We start from the raw sequence: 17,035 nt of genomic DNA on the forward strand, positions 1-17,035 counted from the left end.
CTGCCTTCTAACGAAGATACGTTTAACGATGAAGATGCAATCTAGATGGAGATTAACCAATGCCCACCAACTTCAGAAGCAGCGACAAATGTACCAAGCCAACATGGGCGTGAGCGGTGTCATGAGCACTGCCCAAATCTAGGTCAAGCACGCTTGTACAAAATGCACCTTTGCAATTACGGCGTGAACCAAGTGAATGGAGAGCTCCTTTACAATAGTGAGATGTCCCACTTCATACTCCCTAACCCGGTCCCAAGTGAATGGAAAGCACCATTGAAACAACGGGAGATCCCGACCAATCCTCTAACCCTTCTGAAAGCTTTCTCGTCTTGCAACCGGGGCCTGACAGCCGTCAGCCGTCAACAGTAATTGAAACGTGAAATAATTGGTAGCGCATGCGACTTTTGTGTTGATGTATAGATTTTCCAGAGTCCACTCTTGGTGATGGGCTGATCGGGGGCTGGAGAGGGCCAAATGAAAAAAAGAACCTTTGGAACAACGGGCATATGACTGTAGACATGTGAGTTTATGATCGACACAGCAAGCCCAAAGGATGCTGTCAGTCGGTGTCAGTCGCCGTCGGGGACCTGACACAAACTACCAAAGACATGTTTGGTCTCACTTTGGATGTAAACGCCAGATGAGCTCCGGGGAGACTGCAAATGCACGCCGACCAACGTCTCCGGAAGTCTCAAAGAGCGCAATAACATCCTAGAGAATTGACAGGCCAAGCAAACGCAGTCTTCCGCGTCCTACCCATTCTAATGCATGCCAGACAGTCGAAAGACAAACACACTGGCGTCTTGTCATGCCATACAGAATTGTTTCCTGCCATCTGTCGACCTCGTTTTATCACACATTCACATCCACATGGACCTACTACTCAGCAGACCAATTTATACCACATCAAGCCCCCAGCATCAAACCCCCACGCAAAAGCAATTGTCATCATCCCACGTCACTTGGGCCACCTCCCACTTATAGAAGCCTCGCTCCCAATACCTCTCTCCCCATCCATTCTGGCTTCTTACTGCAACCAAAAGCTTCGCTCTCCATACCTCTCCTCAATCAATCGTCCTTCTTACCCCTACCTACCAGTCCCTCACCCACACAGACGCCCACCAACGCACCATTGGCTGTCACCGCACTTACCCCACCTCCCCAGCAATTGCTACCCTTCCGTACCCAGCCAAGCACCATCTGTCAGCCCGCAGCATGCAGACGAGCAGAAGGAGATGAACCGGACACGACCCCTCTGTGCACACCTTGACTTCTACCATCTCCGGCCCTCTCGATGAATTCCTTAGAGGTATGTGTTATCTATTTTCGGTTATTCTTGTTTGAGGCATGCATTTATTGACCACAGTTTTGATAGATATTAGAGTCCCTTGAAGCCGGACAAAGAGCAAGTGGCGACGAGGCATGATGTTGAGGAACGCACCGGAAATTTCCAAGACGAGCCCATCTCAAGCGGAACGGAATATCCCCCGACCTTATTCGCAGGAACCACGCAGGAACCACCTCCATCTCGTCTAGCCAATTGTCTACTCACTCCTGCGGCAACAGCCATAGTCGCGGCGAACACGCAAGCACGAGAAATAGCCCACCCCCAGGACGTACTACAACATCTCCAGACTCTGTGGTGGCTTCCTCGTGGGGTACCCCACTTGCTTGGGATACTCCACTCCCTTCGCCTGCCATGCTATTGGGGCACCCTATTCGTTCACCTCGTCGCAAGTACATTTGTTGATCCTGATGAAATTGAGGTCGGGACGTAGACGCTCGAACGCAAGGTTTCGATCATTGAGTGAAGCCACCGTACTTCCCCCATCTGACCGCAAGGCCTGGCGACCCGCTTCGGGTGTTTTGAACAACGCAATACCGTCGCGAACCCGGAGTCCTCACAAGTATAAGGCTTGAAGATGCCCAGGGCACGTAGATGTCCGCCTCCGACCCACTCCAAGGCACTCCAAATGACCTCAGCCTGAGGCTGGCGTCACCTCGTCGACTTGTACCCTCTCCAGCCCTCGAGTACCTCGAGGTATGCGCTATATATGTTTTTTCGCTGTTTTTTCTTGTGGTATGGAGTTATTGACCACAATTTTGCTGAATTCTTGTCATGCTACGTACTAAATTGGGTTCAAGAGCACTCAAGAATCTGTCCACCCTCTCGAATTTACCATTGTATGCACCCCAATGCCATAAACGACTTCTTCGAAGTATGTGTTATATAGGTCTTCTCGCTTATTCTTTTTTGGGGCATGCATTTTGACCAAAATTTTGATAGATCCTGGGGTTTAGCGATGCTCAGGAAGAATAGAGCACCAACAGGCAGGATATCGAGCAAGAAGGAGATCCTCAAGACACATCCGGGGAACCGAGTTCTAATCGGGGATATCCCCTCTCGACGGCCAGTGGAGGAGAAAGCTCGGAAGACAGTCCGGCAGAGAGTCAACGATTGACCGTGCTCGCATTGATGCAAAACAATGTCCTTGTGTCGGATCCAGATATGGTATGTGCTACATAGGAATTCTTGGCTTATTTCTTTTGGACATGTATTGATTGAGCATACGTTTGATAGGACTCCCAAGGAAACGATAGTGGAGGATATCCTCCAGCAACATCTCCGGGACCGTGCGCAACTGTCAGCAACCTGGGATCTCCCGCACCATGCTGAGGAACGTAGCACCACCGCCAACACCCAACGGGATCCCTGGACAATAGTTGCAGACCGATCAGAAAGCTCGGACGCGGCAAATCCCGCCAACAGACCCGCCCTCTCCGCCATGTCTGGCCAATTAACCACCGTCAGCACTTCTGCTCTACCCACGCCTGCACGAGAAATATACGAGCCTCAGGACGGAAGACCCTTCCTGGTCGAGCAGGATTCACATGTTTTCTTTCGACGAAGAGAGGCTAGCCGTGACCGTGGAGGTCACTTGGTTGCTGGGGTACCCCATTGAAGTGGGGTTCCCCATTGCGGAAGGCACGACCGATGGACCTTGAACAGGAGGCGATGGCCCAGGATCTCCTGCGGCCACTTGACTTGGTGCGCAGGGATATCCCTGCGCTCCTCCTTGTTCGGAGGATGCCACGGGATATCCCGTGTGATGGCCGAGAACGGTCGTGAATGGGAGTTGCTGCGTTGAACTTGTCGGCGTTGGGTTTACGAGACTGAGTGGACCTGCAGCATGTGTTGCGGACGAACCGGGAGACCTCGGGAAATTGCTTGCAGTGGACGTAGCGGTCGGAGGCCAGCCGTGAACGTGGAGTTCAGTTGGTTGTTGGGGTACCCCGTTGAAGTGGGGTTTCCCATTGTGGAAGGCACCACCGATTGACCTTGAACAGGAGGCCTTGCCGTGGACGTAGCCGTCGGATGGGTGTTTGCTTGATATCCGTGGCCCACATAGAAGTTTTGTCGACCGGGAGGAGGGGCTGTAGCGGACCTCTAGGATTGAAAGTTGGGCTGTTGAGGGAGATGTTTGCAAGCTGTCCACTTATTGGAACCAGGGCGTTGGCGTCGCTGTCCGAGCGCCTGCTGATGGGAGATCTTTGGGCTACCATAGCTGACGCCTGTTCGCTTGCGATGCTGGACGGAGATCCTTGGATTACCCCAGTTGGCCTTGGTTCGTCAATTGCGGTCGTGTACTAAACTGGAGACAATCAGTATGTGATTCCAGAAAACCCCATTCTCGGCCCGAGGCGACTGCAGGGCACGCCGGCCCGCTTCAGGAGTCTCAAATAGAGTCATTCCATCACGACAACGACGTGTCTTCCTATTGTACACCGGATGGAAACCCATTGCACGTAGCCGACCCTGTCCCAACCATTCCAAGGCATTCCAAACCGTCCCCTTTGTCACATTGGGGTCCCCTCTTTTGAAGAAGACTTGCTGATTGAAATGGAGGTCCCTCACTTGGAATGGTCACGTTCACTGTGGCCTGGTTTGAAATTGACTGCTGAAGAGAGTGAACTTCTAGAAGAGATTTGGTTGCTCGATCTGCCTTTTCTTGTTGACAATCCGAGTGGACTCGCCTACGCAGTTGTCGTGGATCCAATGTCCTTTTTGCCTGCTTACTGTCGGTTGTCAAGCCTATATGAAAAGCATGGATTTCGACGGTTCAGCGCCATCCCACTTCGCCGCTCCCTCATCCAAAGCCATATTCGCATCGACACAGTCATCCTGTACCAGCATATCCTTGGCATCACGCGACAAGAACAAGGTGTCCAAGTTTCGCAGCAGGATCCGGCGATCCTCTGGGTCAGTTGCGGTCGCCAGCATCTGCAAATACCATTGGATTATCTCGTTTCGGGTAAGGCCGGATGGTCTTGGTGACGAGGGCCCAGGATCTCCTGCGGCCACTTGACTTGGTGCGCAGGGATATCCCTGCGCGGCTCCTGAGGATTCCACGGGATACCCCGTGTGATGCCCGACCACGGTCGTGAAAGGTAATTGCGGAGGTGCAGCCGCATGTTGAGCCGACGAACCGGCCGACCCCGGACATTGTTTGTAAATATATATACGGGCCCTTGAAAAGGAGGAATTGCCGGGGATGTCCCCGGCATGGGGTTTTCAACGGGGTTGTTGCTTGTCGCCGATGATCCTGCGGCTGCTGCTGTATTGGTATTGGCAGGAGGTGTTCCAGAGAAGAATTTTATCAGGCCCGGAGGTGGTATTGTGTCGGATACCCGAAACATCAACAGGACCCAGGCTGATTACAAGTGGCATAGAGTGAGTAAGCCAAGTGTTTGTTCTTGGGTATATGACATGGCAATAACTTTCAATCCTAGAGGTCCGCTACAGCCCCTCCTCCCGGTCAACAAAACTTCTATGTGGGCCACGGATATCAAGCAAACACCCATCGGACGGCTACGTCCACTACAAGGCCTCCTGTTCAAGGTCAATGGGATCTTACTCGTCAACGCGATGCCCTTCTGACACTCTCGTGCCTTTGTTTGTTTTGCCCTCGTTCGCAACCAAAACTTGCTTTCTCTGCTACGTTGGTAAATGCCGGGGCCCCACTACACCTCACAAGCGATTTATCGCTGATCTAAAGCAGAGGGAGAGTGATTAGCAGTGGGTTCTTCCTGGGCACGGCCATTGTGCGTGGTCAAGACGATGTTTACGCATTGGTGCTGTATGGAGGAGTTGGTACATATGGGAGGGGGAAGGTGGCGGATATGTTAAGACATCTGGTGGGGTGGTCGGGCCGCCTTTGGGGACGGGTTTCCTTACTTACTTGAAATGTACGTGCAAGAGGGTGGGCAGACTAAATAGATCTATATTTATAACTAGTGTGAACTCGTGCCTGCAATGCACTTGACAAAATAACTGAAAAATACAGAAGATGCAGTTTATTTATATCCTATGGAATGAAATCAACCAATGCTACGCTTGTCCGGCGAATAGGCCGATAGGAGTTGTATATTAGCGTTCTCGCATGCATGTCATTTCCAACATTTGCCTCACACGGCAATGCAACGACCTGTGCAAGCCTATCTCTGAAGAGAATGCCGAGGCAAAAAGGACCTTAAGAGGCCCGTCACGTTGCTGGCATCAATTGCACAAAACAATTGCGTCTGGTTTCAAAAGGACGAGTTGGGAGCTCTCGGCGAAGACGGATCTTTGGGCAAAAGATGCAAAATGCCGGGCTTGCCAGCATGGTACACGGGAAATCTATTGTGGGTGCTCATCCATACAATCGCCCACCAGACGCTGTCACTGTGGATGGTGGGCGTTCGAATGCAAGATTGTCGTTCATTGTATGCATCAATAACGCCCTCCAAGTCGCCATGTCACTATCCACCACCGCCTGATAGCGCTTTATTTAATTTGTGACAATATCATGGCTTTTTCTATGCATAATGTTTCCTCTATATGGATTCTGCAGCACGCTCGGCAAATATTTGCCGCAGGTTTGAAAGAAATGGGTCAAAGCTGTCGGCCATGTCTAAATTGGATGTAGGGGTTTATGGACCGGTCTGATCACCGATTAGCGAGTACCAGCACCATGACATTACGCACGTCAGTTTCGATCGCCAAAGGTGGAGCAGTTATACTCGAGCGAAGGCTTGTGAAAAGGCTTGATGAAGGTTGGAGGAAGCTCGAGAGAGGTAAAACGAGGGAAGTTAAAACGAGGCGAGTTAAGACGAGGGAAGGTTAAGACGAGACATCTCCAAAATCTAATCAAAACAAAGCGAAGCAATGGAGATTTTGGGTTTGGTTAGACGACGCATTGAGGAATAGTGAGCAGTAAACATCTACAGGTGCATGATTTTTGCGTACTAATCACCCGTCACTTTTAGCATTACTTGTGAACTCTGTTCGGAAAGGATGCGTGATCCGACTGTTTGCTCCAGTAAGTCCGCCGTTTGTATACCTCATTGCAGACACATCCATTTACTGTACATTTGCAGATTGCTCGGTTGGAGTTTGTCAAGATTGCTTGGAGGTAAGTTGTGCTTTACTATGTGAAACTCTGATTCAAATTGATGTCTTGTCATGGTATACAGAGGAGTTCAAATCAATCGTCCTGTCCAACCTGTGGAGCAGAGAGTGAACTCGAGTCCTATCCGATACGCTGCTTCTTAGAGGAGGTACTGTCGCTTTTTCTTTTTTTGGGCAATGCATTCATTGACCACAATTTTGATAGATCCTGGACTTGATTGACGACTGTCAAGTTGAGGAAGGCACGGGAATCCCCCAAGGCGAGCATATTTCAGGCTGGGCGGCAGATCCCCCCACCAACCCCGCAGGATGGTTCTCCAGCCAGCGCTCTGCGTCGGGAGATCCCGACATTACCACTCAACTATTACGGTCCGGGGAGAGGCATAGGGCCCTCAAAGTCCAATATATCCAATCTCGCCTGCTCACGGAAAGCGACCCCCAAATTCGCCGAGAACTGACACGGCAACTAGACAGCCTTCTCCTAGGCTAGTCCCTTTGAAAATTTGTTCTTTTGCTCGATATGTAACTATTTGCTTGTAATTAGTTGATTGCTTAATTTGTACGAAAATCGAGAGAGCAGTATCAAATGTATAAGTAATAAAACAAGAATTGTGCAAGCTATAGAATGAACAGTGGACTGTATGCAGGTGACCTCGCTCCGTCTGAGATTTACAAGCCATCCCCATCTTCGCTCCCTTCTCCTTCCGGGTTATCACTTGCCTCCTCGTCGTCGTTGTCATCGTAATCACTCTCATCATCATCCTCCTCCTAAAGACGAGCGGTATAAGCACGAGTTGCAAGATACGCACATTTGCAAGGCCAGCCAGAGTCAAAGTACCTCATCCTCGAAATCAGAGACTTCCTCAACATCCATACCGTCAACAGCATCTTCATCTCCATCCTCCTCCTCTTCATCTTCCTCATCATATACCACCAAAGCTTCATCCTCTTGAACCTCCCCATTAGCGCCCGCGTGATTACGTAGGGCAATCTGTGACACGACCAAATCTAGTCGTCCAGAGAGGCGAAGTAGCTTTTGAAAAACGCTTGCTCGAGAGTCGATGGTTTGGTACAAGGCGCCAAGGTTGGCAGCAAGATTTGGAACCTAACAGTAATATGTCAGGTGATGGACAATCCACAGAAAGATTCAATTTCAGCGTCGAACTATGATACTTACAGACATGAGATAACCCGCGTGCACTAGTACGACAGCCCTGACCCATTCAATCAGCTCCCGCGCTCGATTGGGCCTTCTTTGCAAGCGCAACATTAACTGGTCCAATAACGGAAGAACCTGGCTGGGAGGTAGTCTTCGAACAGTAGCCACAATCATATTGGTGTCGTGAACTTGCAGAGCTTGCTCCAAAAGTTGAACATCGTTGGTATGTATCGCCTGTGAAAGCATTTGATGGAGGGAATTCGCGGTTGGGGGACGTGCAGGCTTGCCAGGCTTGGCTTCCGATGCGGGCGTGACGACCAAAGCGGATAGGCGCTCCTCCAGGGTAGGTTCCTTTAATGCAGCCTGCTCGTCGCGAGTAAGCATGTCAGGATCTGCCATCATGGTGTTACTGTCAGCCGGAAGATCAGCTGCACCCAAAACGAGAACGTCATCTTCCTTGTAGCGGGTCTTCAAATCCTTCTGCGCTTGGTCGACGAGAGCTTCCTCATCGATGAGAAGAGACGTGACAGGTTTGCGGCTTAGTGTCGTCTTCTCAATGATCTTGCCCTCGTCACTCAAGTATTCTACACGTTCAAAAATTGGTTTGACGACATTACCCCGAGCAAAGAGAATTTTCTCGTCCGAGAATGTGGCTGTCAAGATCGGTAGTCGCTCCTTTGCATCCTTATCCGAGGACGAAACAATCGACAACACGCCCTGCGCTGGTCTTGCAAGATTTGATTGCTTTTTCTTTTTCTTCACTGGTGTTGTCCCATCCTTTTGGTCAACCTTGTCCCACAAATAAACAATCCCCTCTTCCGTCAATGCCAAAACCTGATTTCCGCCAGAAATCGCGATATTTGTTGGCGCAGAGTCCATCGTCAATGAAGTAACATGGTCACTGGTGCCTTCTAAGCCTGTATCCCACACACTGATATGCCGATCGTCCTCCGCTGCTGTTACGCAAAAGCTATCACTCGGGCTGAACTGTATACGAATCACTTCAGATGCATGGCCGGGATATGTGCGAATGACTTCTCGTGTTCCGATATTCCAAAGTTTGATTGCATGTCCCGCGGATATCAAGCGTGTGCAATCGTGGCTTACTCTCACCCGCCGCACAGGTTTGCCATCTGATACAAACCTGCCCAGTTCAGTTCCAGTTCGCACATCCCATTCAACCACTATTCCATCGACTCCACCAGAATATCCTTTCACACCATCCCCTGCAAATGCAAAATCTGACACACTAGCCGTGTGTGCACCTGCCAAGGTCCTTACAACTTTTCCATGCGCCAACGAGTATAATTGAACCTCCCCAGTCGACAGACCGATCGCAACCACCTTGTGACTCTGTGACGCGGCCGCACCAGATCTTCTTCTCTTTTTCTTCTTTTCAGCGCCGTCCACGCCCTCGCCAACAGATCCCCAAGCTACTGCAGTACAAGTCACACCGGCTGGTACGACGTGTTCGGCCGCCAAGCTAGACGTCCTAGTGTCCCATATCCGTAGCCTGAAAGCATCGACGCCTTGGGCAACGACAGCGAAATACTGACTTGAACTCGCTTCTACGGTGCTACTGTCATTATCAAAAGCGGAGAGCGAAAAAGCCACCGCTTGGTGCAATTCCTGCTGAAGCTGTTGCTGCTTGACCGCTTGCTCGGAGAATTGCGATGATTTACGTTTCGAAGGCATAATGATAAAGGGTGCACACTGTTAAGTTATGTATGTTCTTCTTGCTGCGTATGTCGGGGTTTACGCAAGAACGCAAGTCAGGGGACGGGGGAGAATGGAAATCAGGGTGCCGGTATTGCAAAGCTTCCCCTTCTGAATATCGCCAAACAGATAATATGGCACAATGAAACTTGAGTTCGGCTTCTCCTTTCTGCAGGATCTCGCAATTAATGCATGCCAGCACAGCACAGACGGGTTTACATGCAATCTGCTAATCGAAAACGACTTGAACAAAAACAAAAATATTATATCACGTGATTAATCTCATTTATCCTATTTAGGGTAAATCGAAATTCAATGTGCCCGTTGCGCCTGCGAACGTTGCCAGCCGCTGTCATACCAGGCTACCTTCCTAGCCGTTCAGCTCCCATGCAAAGTAGTTGATCTCACTTGCGCATAAACGTATGAATTCAACTGCACAAGATATATGAGTATGAATTATAATTTTTGATGAGTGCGTCGCCTTATCGCGGTTCCATGGTGTAGTGGTTAGCACTCAGGACTTTGAATCCTGCGACTCGAGTTCGAATCTCGGTGGGACCTTTCGTGGATGAGCCAAATCTTTTGCAGGGCTTCGTTTCCCTACTCGCAAGATGCATAGAATAACAAAACTTTTTGACATTGTAAATTACATAGTGACATAAAGTTCTTGAGTGTAGTGTTTAAGTACTATTTACCCATGAGTTGCTTCTAGATTGTCATATACTAGAGAAGGGGAATCGTTGAGAGTTCCATACGATGTAAACAGGCCATGACATCCCAGACTCACCTTGTATCGCGTGCCTTTGATGGGAAAAACTACTAGGGACGCCAAAAACAGGCCGATTCCAATACTCATCCCGATCATCAACATTTGAAAAACTACTTGGACCGCATTCGTAGCATTTGATCCGAAAAATCCCAGAGTCGCTCGTACGCCCATGCTTCCCGGCACCATCATAACAATCCCGCAAATAATGGCCGGAACGGCCACATCCTTTGTCCATCTGGCGTAGATATTAGCGCTCACGCCGATTGCGAATGCAGAGATAATGTTTGGTACAATTTGTCCGGTAGCGGTTTGAAAGGATGGTGGTATTGAGAGAACCAAGTACATCACCCATCCAAGAGTTGAAATAATGGATATGTGAAGAAATTGCGGTCGGCGGGCTTGAAAGTTAAGGATAAAGCAGGCACAAAGCGGCGGAAAGAAAAGGAAATTCCATAGTGGGTGGAGAGGTCCTGGGCAAACCGGTGTACTGGTGTCGAGATCATCAGGCCCCCACGTTACGAGAGCTCGTCCCGTCGAGATACCAAAGCCCAACATCATGGCTGCAACAAAGAAAATGTAAATCATCTGCAAGAAGGTACATTTAGCATGCCCACATAAGGGCCTACCGTGGAATAGTGCAAAGAAAACTCGAACAGTTCCTGAAACGATATTCCGAGTGGCAATCTCGATCATAGATACAGTGATTGACAAACCCTACATCGGGAGAAGGAAAATCGGTCTTCGTTTTTCGACAATCAATGAAAGGAAAAAACATAACCCACTACGTACCGGCAACATCATGACAATACCGCTCAGAACCACCGACACATGGTTATAACAAATTTCAGGTCGGTGAGATCGGAGAGCTGCAAACACTACGCGAGACATGAAGCTGCAAAATGTCGCCGACAGGAAGGGAACTAGGTGGGTAAACTCGCGAAATCTGTTGCAGGACGAGACATTAAGAAATGCCACCAAGACTAAAGCGTCAAGTAGAGGCAAAATGACCGAACCTACTACTGCTCAAAAGGCTGAATCCACCAACTGCTAATCCTAAAACCGCTGAAACCGCGGCGTCCAACCATCCAGCACCGAAACCGATCAAGCATAGCGTAAAGGATATCATGGGATCTATTAAATGTGTTCATTAGGAAATCTGCATCAGAGGGCCCACCGGAAGAATTTCCACGAGTGTTATCCAGGACTCACATGTAATCAGATCATACCAGGGTGGATAATCTGGCTCGCTGGCAATTTCCGCCAATCTATCGATTGCGCCGAAAATATCAATCTCCCCAGCTATAAGGTTACGGCAAAGGTAATTGACCAGCGACAGTTTGTGCATATGCCAGGATTGTCCGACTTTGATAAGGTGGGTCGATGATGTGTGATCCTCGTCGCCAAAGGACACCCAAATGACGCCTGTCGAAGGAGCGTCAGGCATGGTAATCTTTTTGAATAATGCCCTGGGTACGTACCGGGAATGACGACGAAGCTCCCCGGCTGCTCCAAAGCTAGAGCCACCAGCTCTAACTGATATTCAATTCTGTGGCTCGGAGCCCCATATCTTGCGAACGCTTTGGCAAGTCCCATCAAAAAGTCTCTTGTTTTCACGCGCTGGGCTTTGCTCATGCCAGTGAACATGGTCGCGGTAGATTTCCACCGTCTCTTCAAAGGAGTTTCAGCACCATAGGTTTCCGTGTTTCTATTGGGCGCATCACCGTATATTTGTTCATGGAGAGAAAGAACTTCGTCTGCTGTCATTGATGTGCTACGTTCAATGTCTTGCTGATGGGGAAGGGGGTTTGCTGATGACATGGCCGAGATTGGTTGCGCAAGTTTCGACGATGATGTGTAAGCACTGGAGCGGCGCACGGGCAGATGGTGAAGGCTTCCATTAATGCTATATCGTCGTCCAGCGTGCATATCATGAACATCTGGCATTGATCCACATGTAAGACAACGGGATAGGTGACTGCCGTGCGTATGTTCCTCTGGAGGCAGATCAGGTCCAAAGAAGCTAGGAATCGTAGGCAACGGATTCTTGAATCCTGTCGATGAAGTATGGCTAATTCCATTATTTCCGTTATTGACATTTGTACTGCTAGAGTTTGGGTCTGCCATTCGTCGGGGGAGTGAGCCGGTGCGATGTAACATGTCTGACGTTGAGATATGCTGATGCAATCGTCTTTGCATCAGCATATGGTGCAAGCTATCGTTCCGATGTCTTGCTGTATTCAACATTTCGAAACTATTTGCTGAAGGAACTGCTGGTGATGAGTCTGCTGGTGGTGATTCTGGTGGTGAAGCTGTTGGTGATACTGTTGGAGATTCTCCTGGTGACCCTCCCTCGCTTGTTCCTCCTGCCGGTGCTGCACCTGGCGGAGCACTTTTTGAGGTTGGTCCAGCGTCATTGTTATCCAGATTTGCAGCACTCGAAGTCTTGCCGCCGGTCCCGCTGGTTTGATCTCCAGGTAATTGAAATCTTACCCTTGCATCACTAGCAACGGACGGTCGAGACAATGAGTCTGAAGAGGATAGAATCGAGGTGGGTGACAACCTCCCAGATTCGCTACCATTGGATGACAAGGAATCCGAGGACGTCTCATCGGGACTCCGGACCAAGTTGTCCAAAGAGCCAAATGCACTGCACGTTGCATCGCTAGCGGTGCTGCTCCGTCCTTCCTTGTATGTCTCGTTGGCTCCACTCGATGTTTGGTGTTTGGACGACAAACTTGCCGGCCCCACCAAACTATTTGCATCTGTGCGAGCAGAACCTAAAGAACGTCGGCGAATTTGGTTCATGGCGGAATCAATATTGACAACAAGATCATCGGAAATATTGGACGAAGTGGCATAAAGTTTAGGATCCATTTTCAAGTTTGCCAAGAGAAAGTGGTTTCGTAACCCATGGTTAACAGCAAACAAGAAGTCAGAAGGGACATTTCCCTTGTTTACGTTGGTTTTCATTTATGACTCTCCGGCCCTTGTTTTCCTCTTGAAAGCAACCGATGTCCTGTCTCTCCATGACATCAGGATCTCTAGCCGAAAGGCCGGACGTCAGATTCATCGAGAACAAAAGAAAGGGTAGACTTAAAATGGTGCATCCGCTTTGCGTTGCCATTGTTCATGTAAAGAATGCCGTATTTTTAGTGAAATGCAGCTATTAAAAGCGCGCGGATAAATGCGGACAGGTCGTTTTTATACCATCCCGGCAGATAATGTTCTGCAGACGTCAGGAATACTTCCTCTGGAAGTATTTCAACTCCTTTTTGTAGTCATCTCCTCTCTCTTGAAAGACTTCAGACACTTTCGTTTTGGTTTCAGTTACTAGCACTGCTTACCGCCTTAATGTCTGTCGAAGAACCCAGTATCCACTGCTCCAATCCATTCCACAGCCTTTCGTATTCCTCCCACTATACACCCCAAGTCCCCACTCACAATGACCCTATTATAAGCCAGCTTCTTTCACATCGGGAACAAATGACCGACGTCTCTGACGCCGACGAGCAAGAACGGCAACGACGAATGTATACCATGCTCCGCCACTCTCGTAAATATAAAAAGATACAAGTGGAGCTCGCCAACGGGCGATGGGAAAGCAGTAATCAGGAGTCAGCGCAAGTTTCCATTGAAGGGAACGAGATCACAGCAGCATTGCTTCAATTGGGTGATTTGGAAGGTAGCGCAAGAGCAGCGTTTCCTCCACCATCCCTGTTGGAAAGTACGAACCCTTCGGGTCGCGAAAGACAGGCTAGCGGAAACTCTGGTGGCAGCAAAGCAGGAAGCCGCTGGGTCTCGTTTTCAGAGACGGTCGTCGTCATTCGACAACCTCCTGGGCGCATTGCTACAAAGTTGAACGAAAGCGACGAATCGCTTGCCGAGTCTCCTCGTGACAGCCAAAGTACGGAGACGTCAGTAGTGTCGATTTCAAGTGACGCGAGTAGCAATAGCGAGATATCACCCGCGAGCAATGCAAGCAGCAATAGCGATTCTGAGAAAGTGATAGAACCAGCATCTGGTATCGCCGGCAAACTAGACAATGACCTGTCGAAGCACCCAGCGAGCCACGCTGTTCCAGCAATCAGATCTGGTCGTCGCAAGAAGTTGCGTTTCAAGGCAATAGCAACCAAACTACTTGGTCGAAAGCGTACTTGAGCGAATAACATCATTAATGGCCCTAGCCTTTCGTCATATGTGACTTAGAAGTGTATATAAATGATCTACCTATTGCTGATAGTTTTAACTCTTAATGCTTCATATATCTGGAATAAGTAACTCTCTGTGTTAATCTAACGTTGGCTATCGAGTTGATGCCATGGTCCATGGTGATAAACTGCAGAATGGCGAAGAAAATGTCCGGCAAACAATGTTGAACTTTTGAAAGTCACGGCTACACTGGCTCGGCCAACTTAATCCAAAATCAACCCAAATTACAAATTGCTAAATATCAAGCGCAAACGAATTCACAATATGGGATATCATAAAAAGACTAAATCCACAAAAGAAGGCACGGCCAACCTTTCACCATTCCATGGCAAAAGTACCCCAAAGACACCCACAATAAGCGACACTAGGACCTTCCTTCAACTCGATCCGCGTCCTACCTACGAAGCAGATGGCGAAACACTTCCGTTGACCTGAGGACTGTAAGACTGTACATTCTGTGGCGGCCCTGGTGAAGGACTATGTTCCTGGGTTCCGGTCTGCTGCATTGCATACACCGGATGCCCATGTGCAAGTGTGTGGGGATGTCCATGTGAAATAAAAGCGGTAGCTGGCACACCAACAGTAGTGGGGACCGCGACGTACGGTATACTGCAAGCGGTAGGATACGCCATATTCGACGCTGCAACATTCGCGGAGGGGGATCCCGTGTAGTGATGCATGTGATGATTTGGCGATGGTGATGCCGATCCGTAGTGAGCAGACACAGGAACATTCGCCGGCCCAGTTACTGGAGGAGGAGTCGGAGTAGATCCTGCTCCCACGCCATTCCCACCTGCTACCACTGCTGCGGCTGCAGCTGCAGCCGCGGCCGCATGGGTAGCGGCCTCAAACTGCAGCTCTTCGGCCGTCATTGGAACTCCAGTCCGTTTCTTTTCTTCAACGATCAAATGGCGTCGATATGCATCCGCTCGTGTAAAGGACTTCAAAAGACAGACACCAATAAGAAGAAGTTTGACGACACGCTGCGGTTGAAATACGCCACATACCAATCCGCATCGATCACATACGAACGCCTTCTGCTTCTGATGTGTAGATCGCAAATGCCGCTGCAAATCATGTCGGCGCGCGAACGACATCGCGCAATGATCGCACTGAAACGGCCGGTTGTCTTTGAATTTCAGAAGAAGAATATCCACGTCACTTCACGGAACAAAAATAGGTCCAACGCGACGTTCAGAAAACTTACTTGTATGCACAAGTACATGAGACTTCAGATTGTACAGCCGGTTACACACTTTCGCACAGCCAGGGTACGCGCATCGAAACATCTTCCGTGTCTTTCCAGTTCGCTCATCTCTCACTTCCGTTATGATGGCAAAATTTGGGTCTTCCGGATCTGGGACTGCTTTCATGGTTGTCGACGGCTTAGGCTTCATATTGCTTGGAAACCGCGCTACATTGCCACCTGTCGCATTACTTATGATTGGCTGTCCTTCGATGTTAGTTGATGAAGATGATGCTTGCTGTTCTGTAGACGGTGGTGGGGTTGAAGTAGAGGGAATGGACGGGGGTACAACTTCAGATGACCCTGGACTTGGCGATCTTGAGGAGCGGCGTTCGGGTGGGGAATATGTTGGATGTTGATTTGAAACTGCATGCCAGTGGGGCGGTGTGGGACCAGTCGCAGAGGTCACTGGTGTCCCAGGTGCAGCGAATCCAGAATGCCAATGGTGTTGTTGTGGCTCGTGCGGATGCTGTTGATGTTGCTGCAAATGTTGGACAGCCGCCTGCACGGCAGCTTGAAAGGTCGGCGGAGGGTGCGTAGATGGGGAATGTACCGTGCCATCAAAAGAAGGATGCCAGCTATGTTGCTGGACCTGATACTCGGAGGCTTGTAATGGAGGAAGTCGCTGACCGCTTTCTGGTGGCGATGGCACCGAAGACGGCTGTTGTGGAGGGTGTGGGGAAGACTCGCCCAGTGCGGGTGTGGGAGGGAGTGGCGAAACCGATACTGTGGGCTGTTGTGCTGGGTGATCGGACGTGTATCGCCCATCGTTTACGTCGGGCTAATGAGAAACCAAGTGGAAAGTTCAGCCAACGAGATACTACTATTACATCCAATAAGCCCATTACAGTAAAGCTTCAATGCCTATATGAAAAGTTTTCATATCGCGTTCACACCATAAACCACCTTCTATCTGCTCCCCAGACGAGTCCTTCACACTCTATCACACTCACCTGCGCCCCAGGCCCAGAAGGGGATCCTACAGCCTCAAGCTTTACAGCATTTTCAGAAGCACTCATCTCCTTGAAAAAGACTTCTTGATGTCAAGCAACCGTTGACGGAATGGGTCACACGTTCGCCTACGGTGCCCCTCGTGTAGCGGATGGCAACTTGCGTGATTGAAACCGAAAAGGTGGAAAAACGCTCCGCAAAATAAACGTTCTTCTCCTCTCCACTCCCAGACACCAGACAAGATGGCTAGAGCGTGTCTATCTGTTCTGGATGAAGCAGCGTTGTGCCACGCCAACTAGCCACGACCGAGGAGATTTCTCGTCCTGTTGTCACAAGCTTACATCCACCAACGACACTAACCGACCTTCGTCTGCGGCCAATGCAAAGTGGTCGAAGCCGGCTGCTGGATACGGGACCAATCAGTAGCAGGAGATGGTCGTCGTCGTCGTCGTCGTCCAGCTGCTGATTTACTTTCCGCCCCTTTAAAACCCAACACAAATTCGAATGCGGGTTGCTGGGCGCAGCGAGATCTTTTGT

The 17,035-nt window shown here is 49.7% G+C and overlaps 7 protein-coding genes and 1 non-coding gene across 8 annotated transcripts; 5 read left to right on the forward strand and 3 right to left on the reverse strand.

Moving 5' to 3' along the window:
- The first annotated feature begins 41 nt into the window (after positions 1 to 41).
- Positions 42 to 471, forward strand: SPPG_09033 (uncharacterized protein). Its single transcript, XM_016757186.1, has one exon. The coding sequence runs from the start codon at positions 46 to 48 to the stop codon at positions 367 to 369; it is 324 nt and encodes a 107-aa protein (XP_016610080.1). The 5' UTR covers positions 42 to 45; the 3' UTR covers positions 370 to 471.
- Positions 472 to 1,294: 823 nt separating this feature from the next.
- Positions 1,295 to 1,778, forward strand: SPPG_02545 (uncharacterized protein; the record flags this gene model as incomplete). Its single annotated transcript, XM_016750829.1, has 2 exons — positions 1,295 to 1,309; positions 1,383 to 1,778. The coding sequence occupies 2 exons, from the start codon at positions 1,295 to 1,297 to the stop codon at positions 1,776 to 1,778; spliced, it is 411 nt and encodes a 136-aa protein (XP_016610081.1).
- A 1,687-nt stretch (positions 1,779 to 3,465) lies between these two features.
- On the forward strand, positions 3,466 to 5,366 carry SPPG_02547 (uncharacterized protein). The gene is made up of 2 exons (XM_016750830.1): positions 3,466 to 4,732; positions 4,792 to 5,366. The coding sequence occupies exon 1, from the start codon at positions 3,902 to 3,904 to the stop codon at positions 4,334 to 4,336; it is 435 nt and encodes a 144-aa protein (XP_016610082.1). The 5' UTR covers positions 3,466 to 3,901; the 3' UTR covers positions 4,337 to 4,732; positions 4,792 to 5,366.
- A 1,579-nt stretch (positions 5,367 to 6,945) lies between these two features.
- SPPG_02548 (uncharacterized protein) lies at positions 6,946 to 9,537 on the reverse strand. Its single transcript, XM_016750831.1, has 3 exons — positions 7,626 to 9,537; positions 7,287 to 7,553; positions 6,946 to 7,216 (listed from the first exon to the last, which is right to left on the reverse strand). The coding sequence occupies exons 1-3, from the start codon at positions 9,300 to 9,302 to the stop codon at positions 7,118 to 7,120; spliced, it is 2,043 nt and encodes a 680-aa protein (XP_016610083.1). The 5' UTR covers positions 9,303 to 9,537; the 3' UTR covers positions 6,946 to 7,117.
- A 275-nt stretch (positions 9,538 to 9,812) lies between these two features.
- On the forward strand, positions 9,813 to 9,884 carry SPPG_10055. The gene has a single exon. It is a non-coding gene; the product is annotated as a tRNA-Gln (tRNA).
- Positions 9,885 to 9,935: 51 nt separating this feature from the next.
- SPPG_02549 (uncharacterized protein) lies at positions 9,936 to 12,966 on the reverse strand (the record flags this gene model as incomplete). Its single annotated transcript, XM_016750832.1, has 7 exons — positions 9,936 to 10,046; positions 10,111 to 10,652; positions 10,719 to 10,806; positions 10,882 to 11,035; positions 11,106 to 11,223; positions 11,302 to 11,514; positions 11,571 to 12,966. The coding sequence occupies 7 exons, from the start codon at positions 12,964 to 12,966 to the stop codon at positions 10,032 to 10,034; spliced, it is 2,526 nt and encodes an 841-aa protein (XP_016610084.1). The 3' UTR covers positions 9,936 to 10,031.
- Positions 12,967 to 13,266: 300 nt separating this feature from the next.
- Positions 13,267 to 14,441, forward strand: SPPG_02550 (uncharacterized protein). Its single transcript, XM_016750833.1, has one exon. The coding sequence runs from the start codon at positions 13,444 to 13,446 to the stop codon at positions 14,248 to 14,250; it is 807 nt and encodes a 268-aa protein (XP_016610085.1). The 5' UTR covers positions 13,267 to 13,443; the 3' UTR covers positions 14,251 to 14,441.
- A 47-nt stretch (positions 14,442 to 14,488) lies between these two features.
- On the reverse strand, positions 14,489 to 16,987 carry SPPG_02551 (uncharacterized protein). Its single transcript, XM_016750834.1, has 4 exons — positions 16,501 to 16,987; positions 15,509 to 16,328; positions 15,309 to 15,430; positions 14,489 to 15,242 (listed from the first exon to the last, which is right to left on the reverse strand). The coding sequence occupies exons 1-4, from the start codon at positions 16,564 to 16,566 to the stop codon at positions 14,700 to 14,702; spliced, it is 1,551 nt and encodes a 516-aa protein (XP_016610086.1). The 5' UTR covers positions 16,567 to 16,987; the 3' UTR covers positions 14,489 to 14,699.
- Between the last annotated feature and the right edge of the window lie 48 nt (positions 16,988 to 17,035).

The sequence above is a fragment of the Spizellomyces punctatus genome (genome assembly GCF_000182565.1).
Source record: "Spizellomyces punctatus DAOM BR117 chromosome Unknown supercont1.4, whole genome shotgun sequence".
In the NCBI taxonomy this organism is placed as follows: Eukaryota; Fungi; Chytridiomycota; class Chytridiomycetes; order Spizellomycetales; family Spizellomycetaceae; genus Spizellomyces; species Spizellomyces punctatus.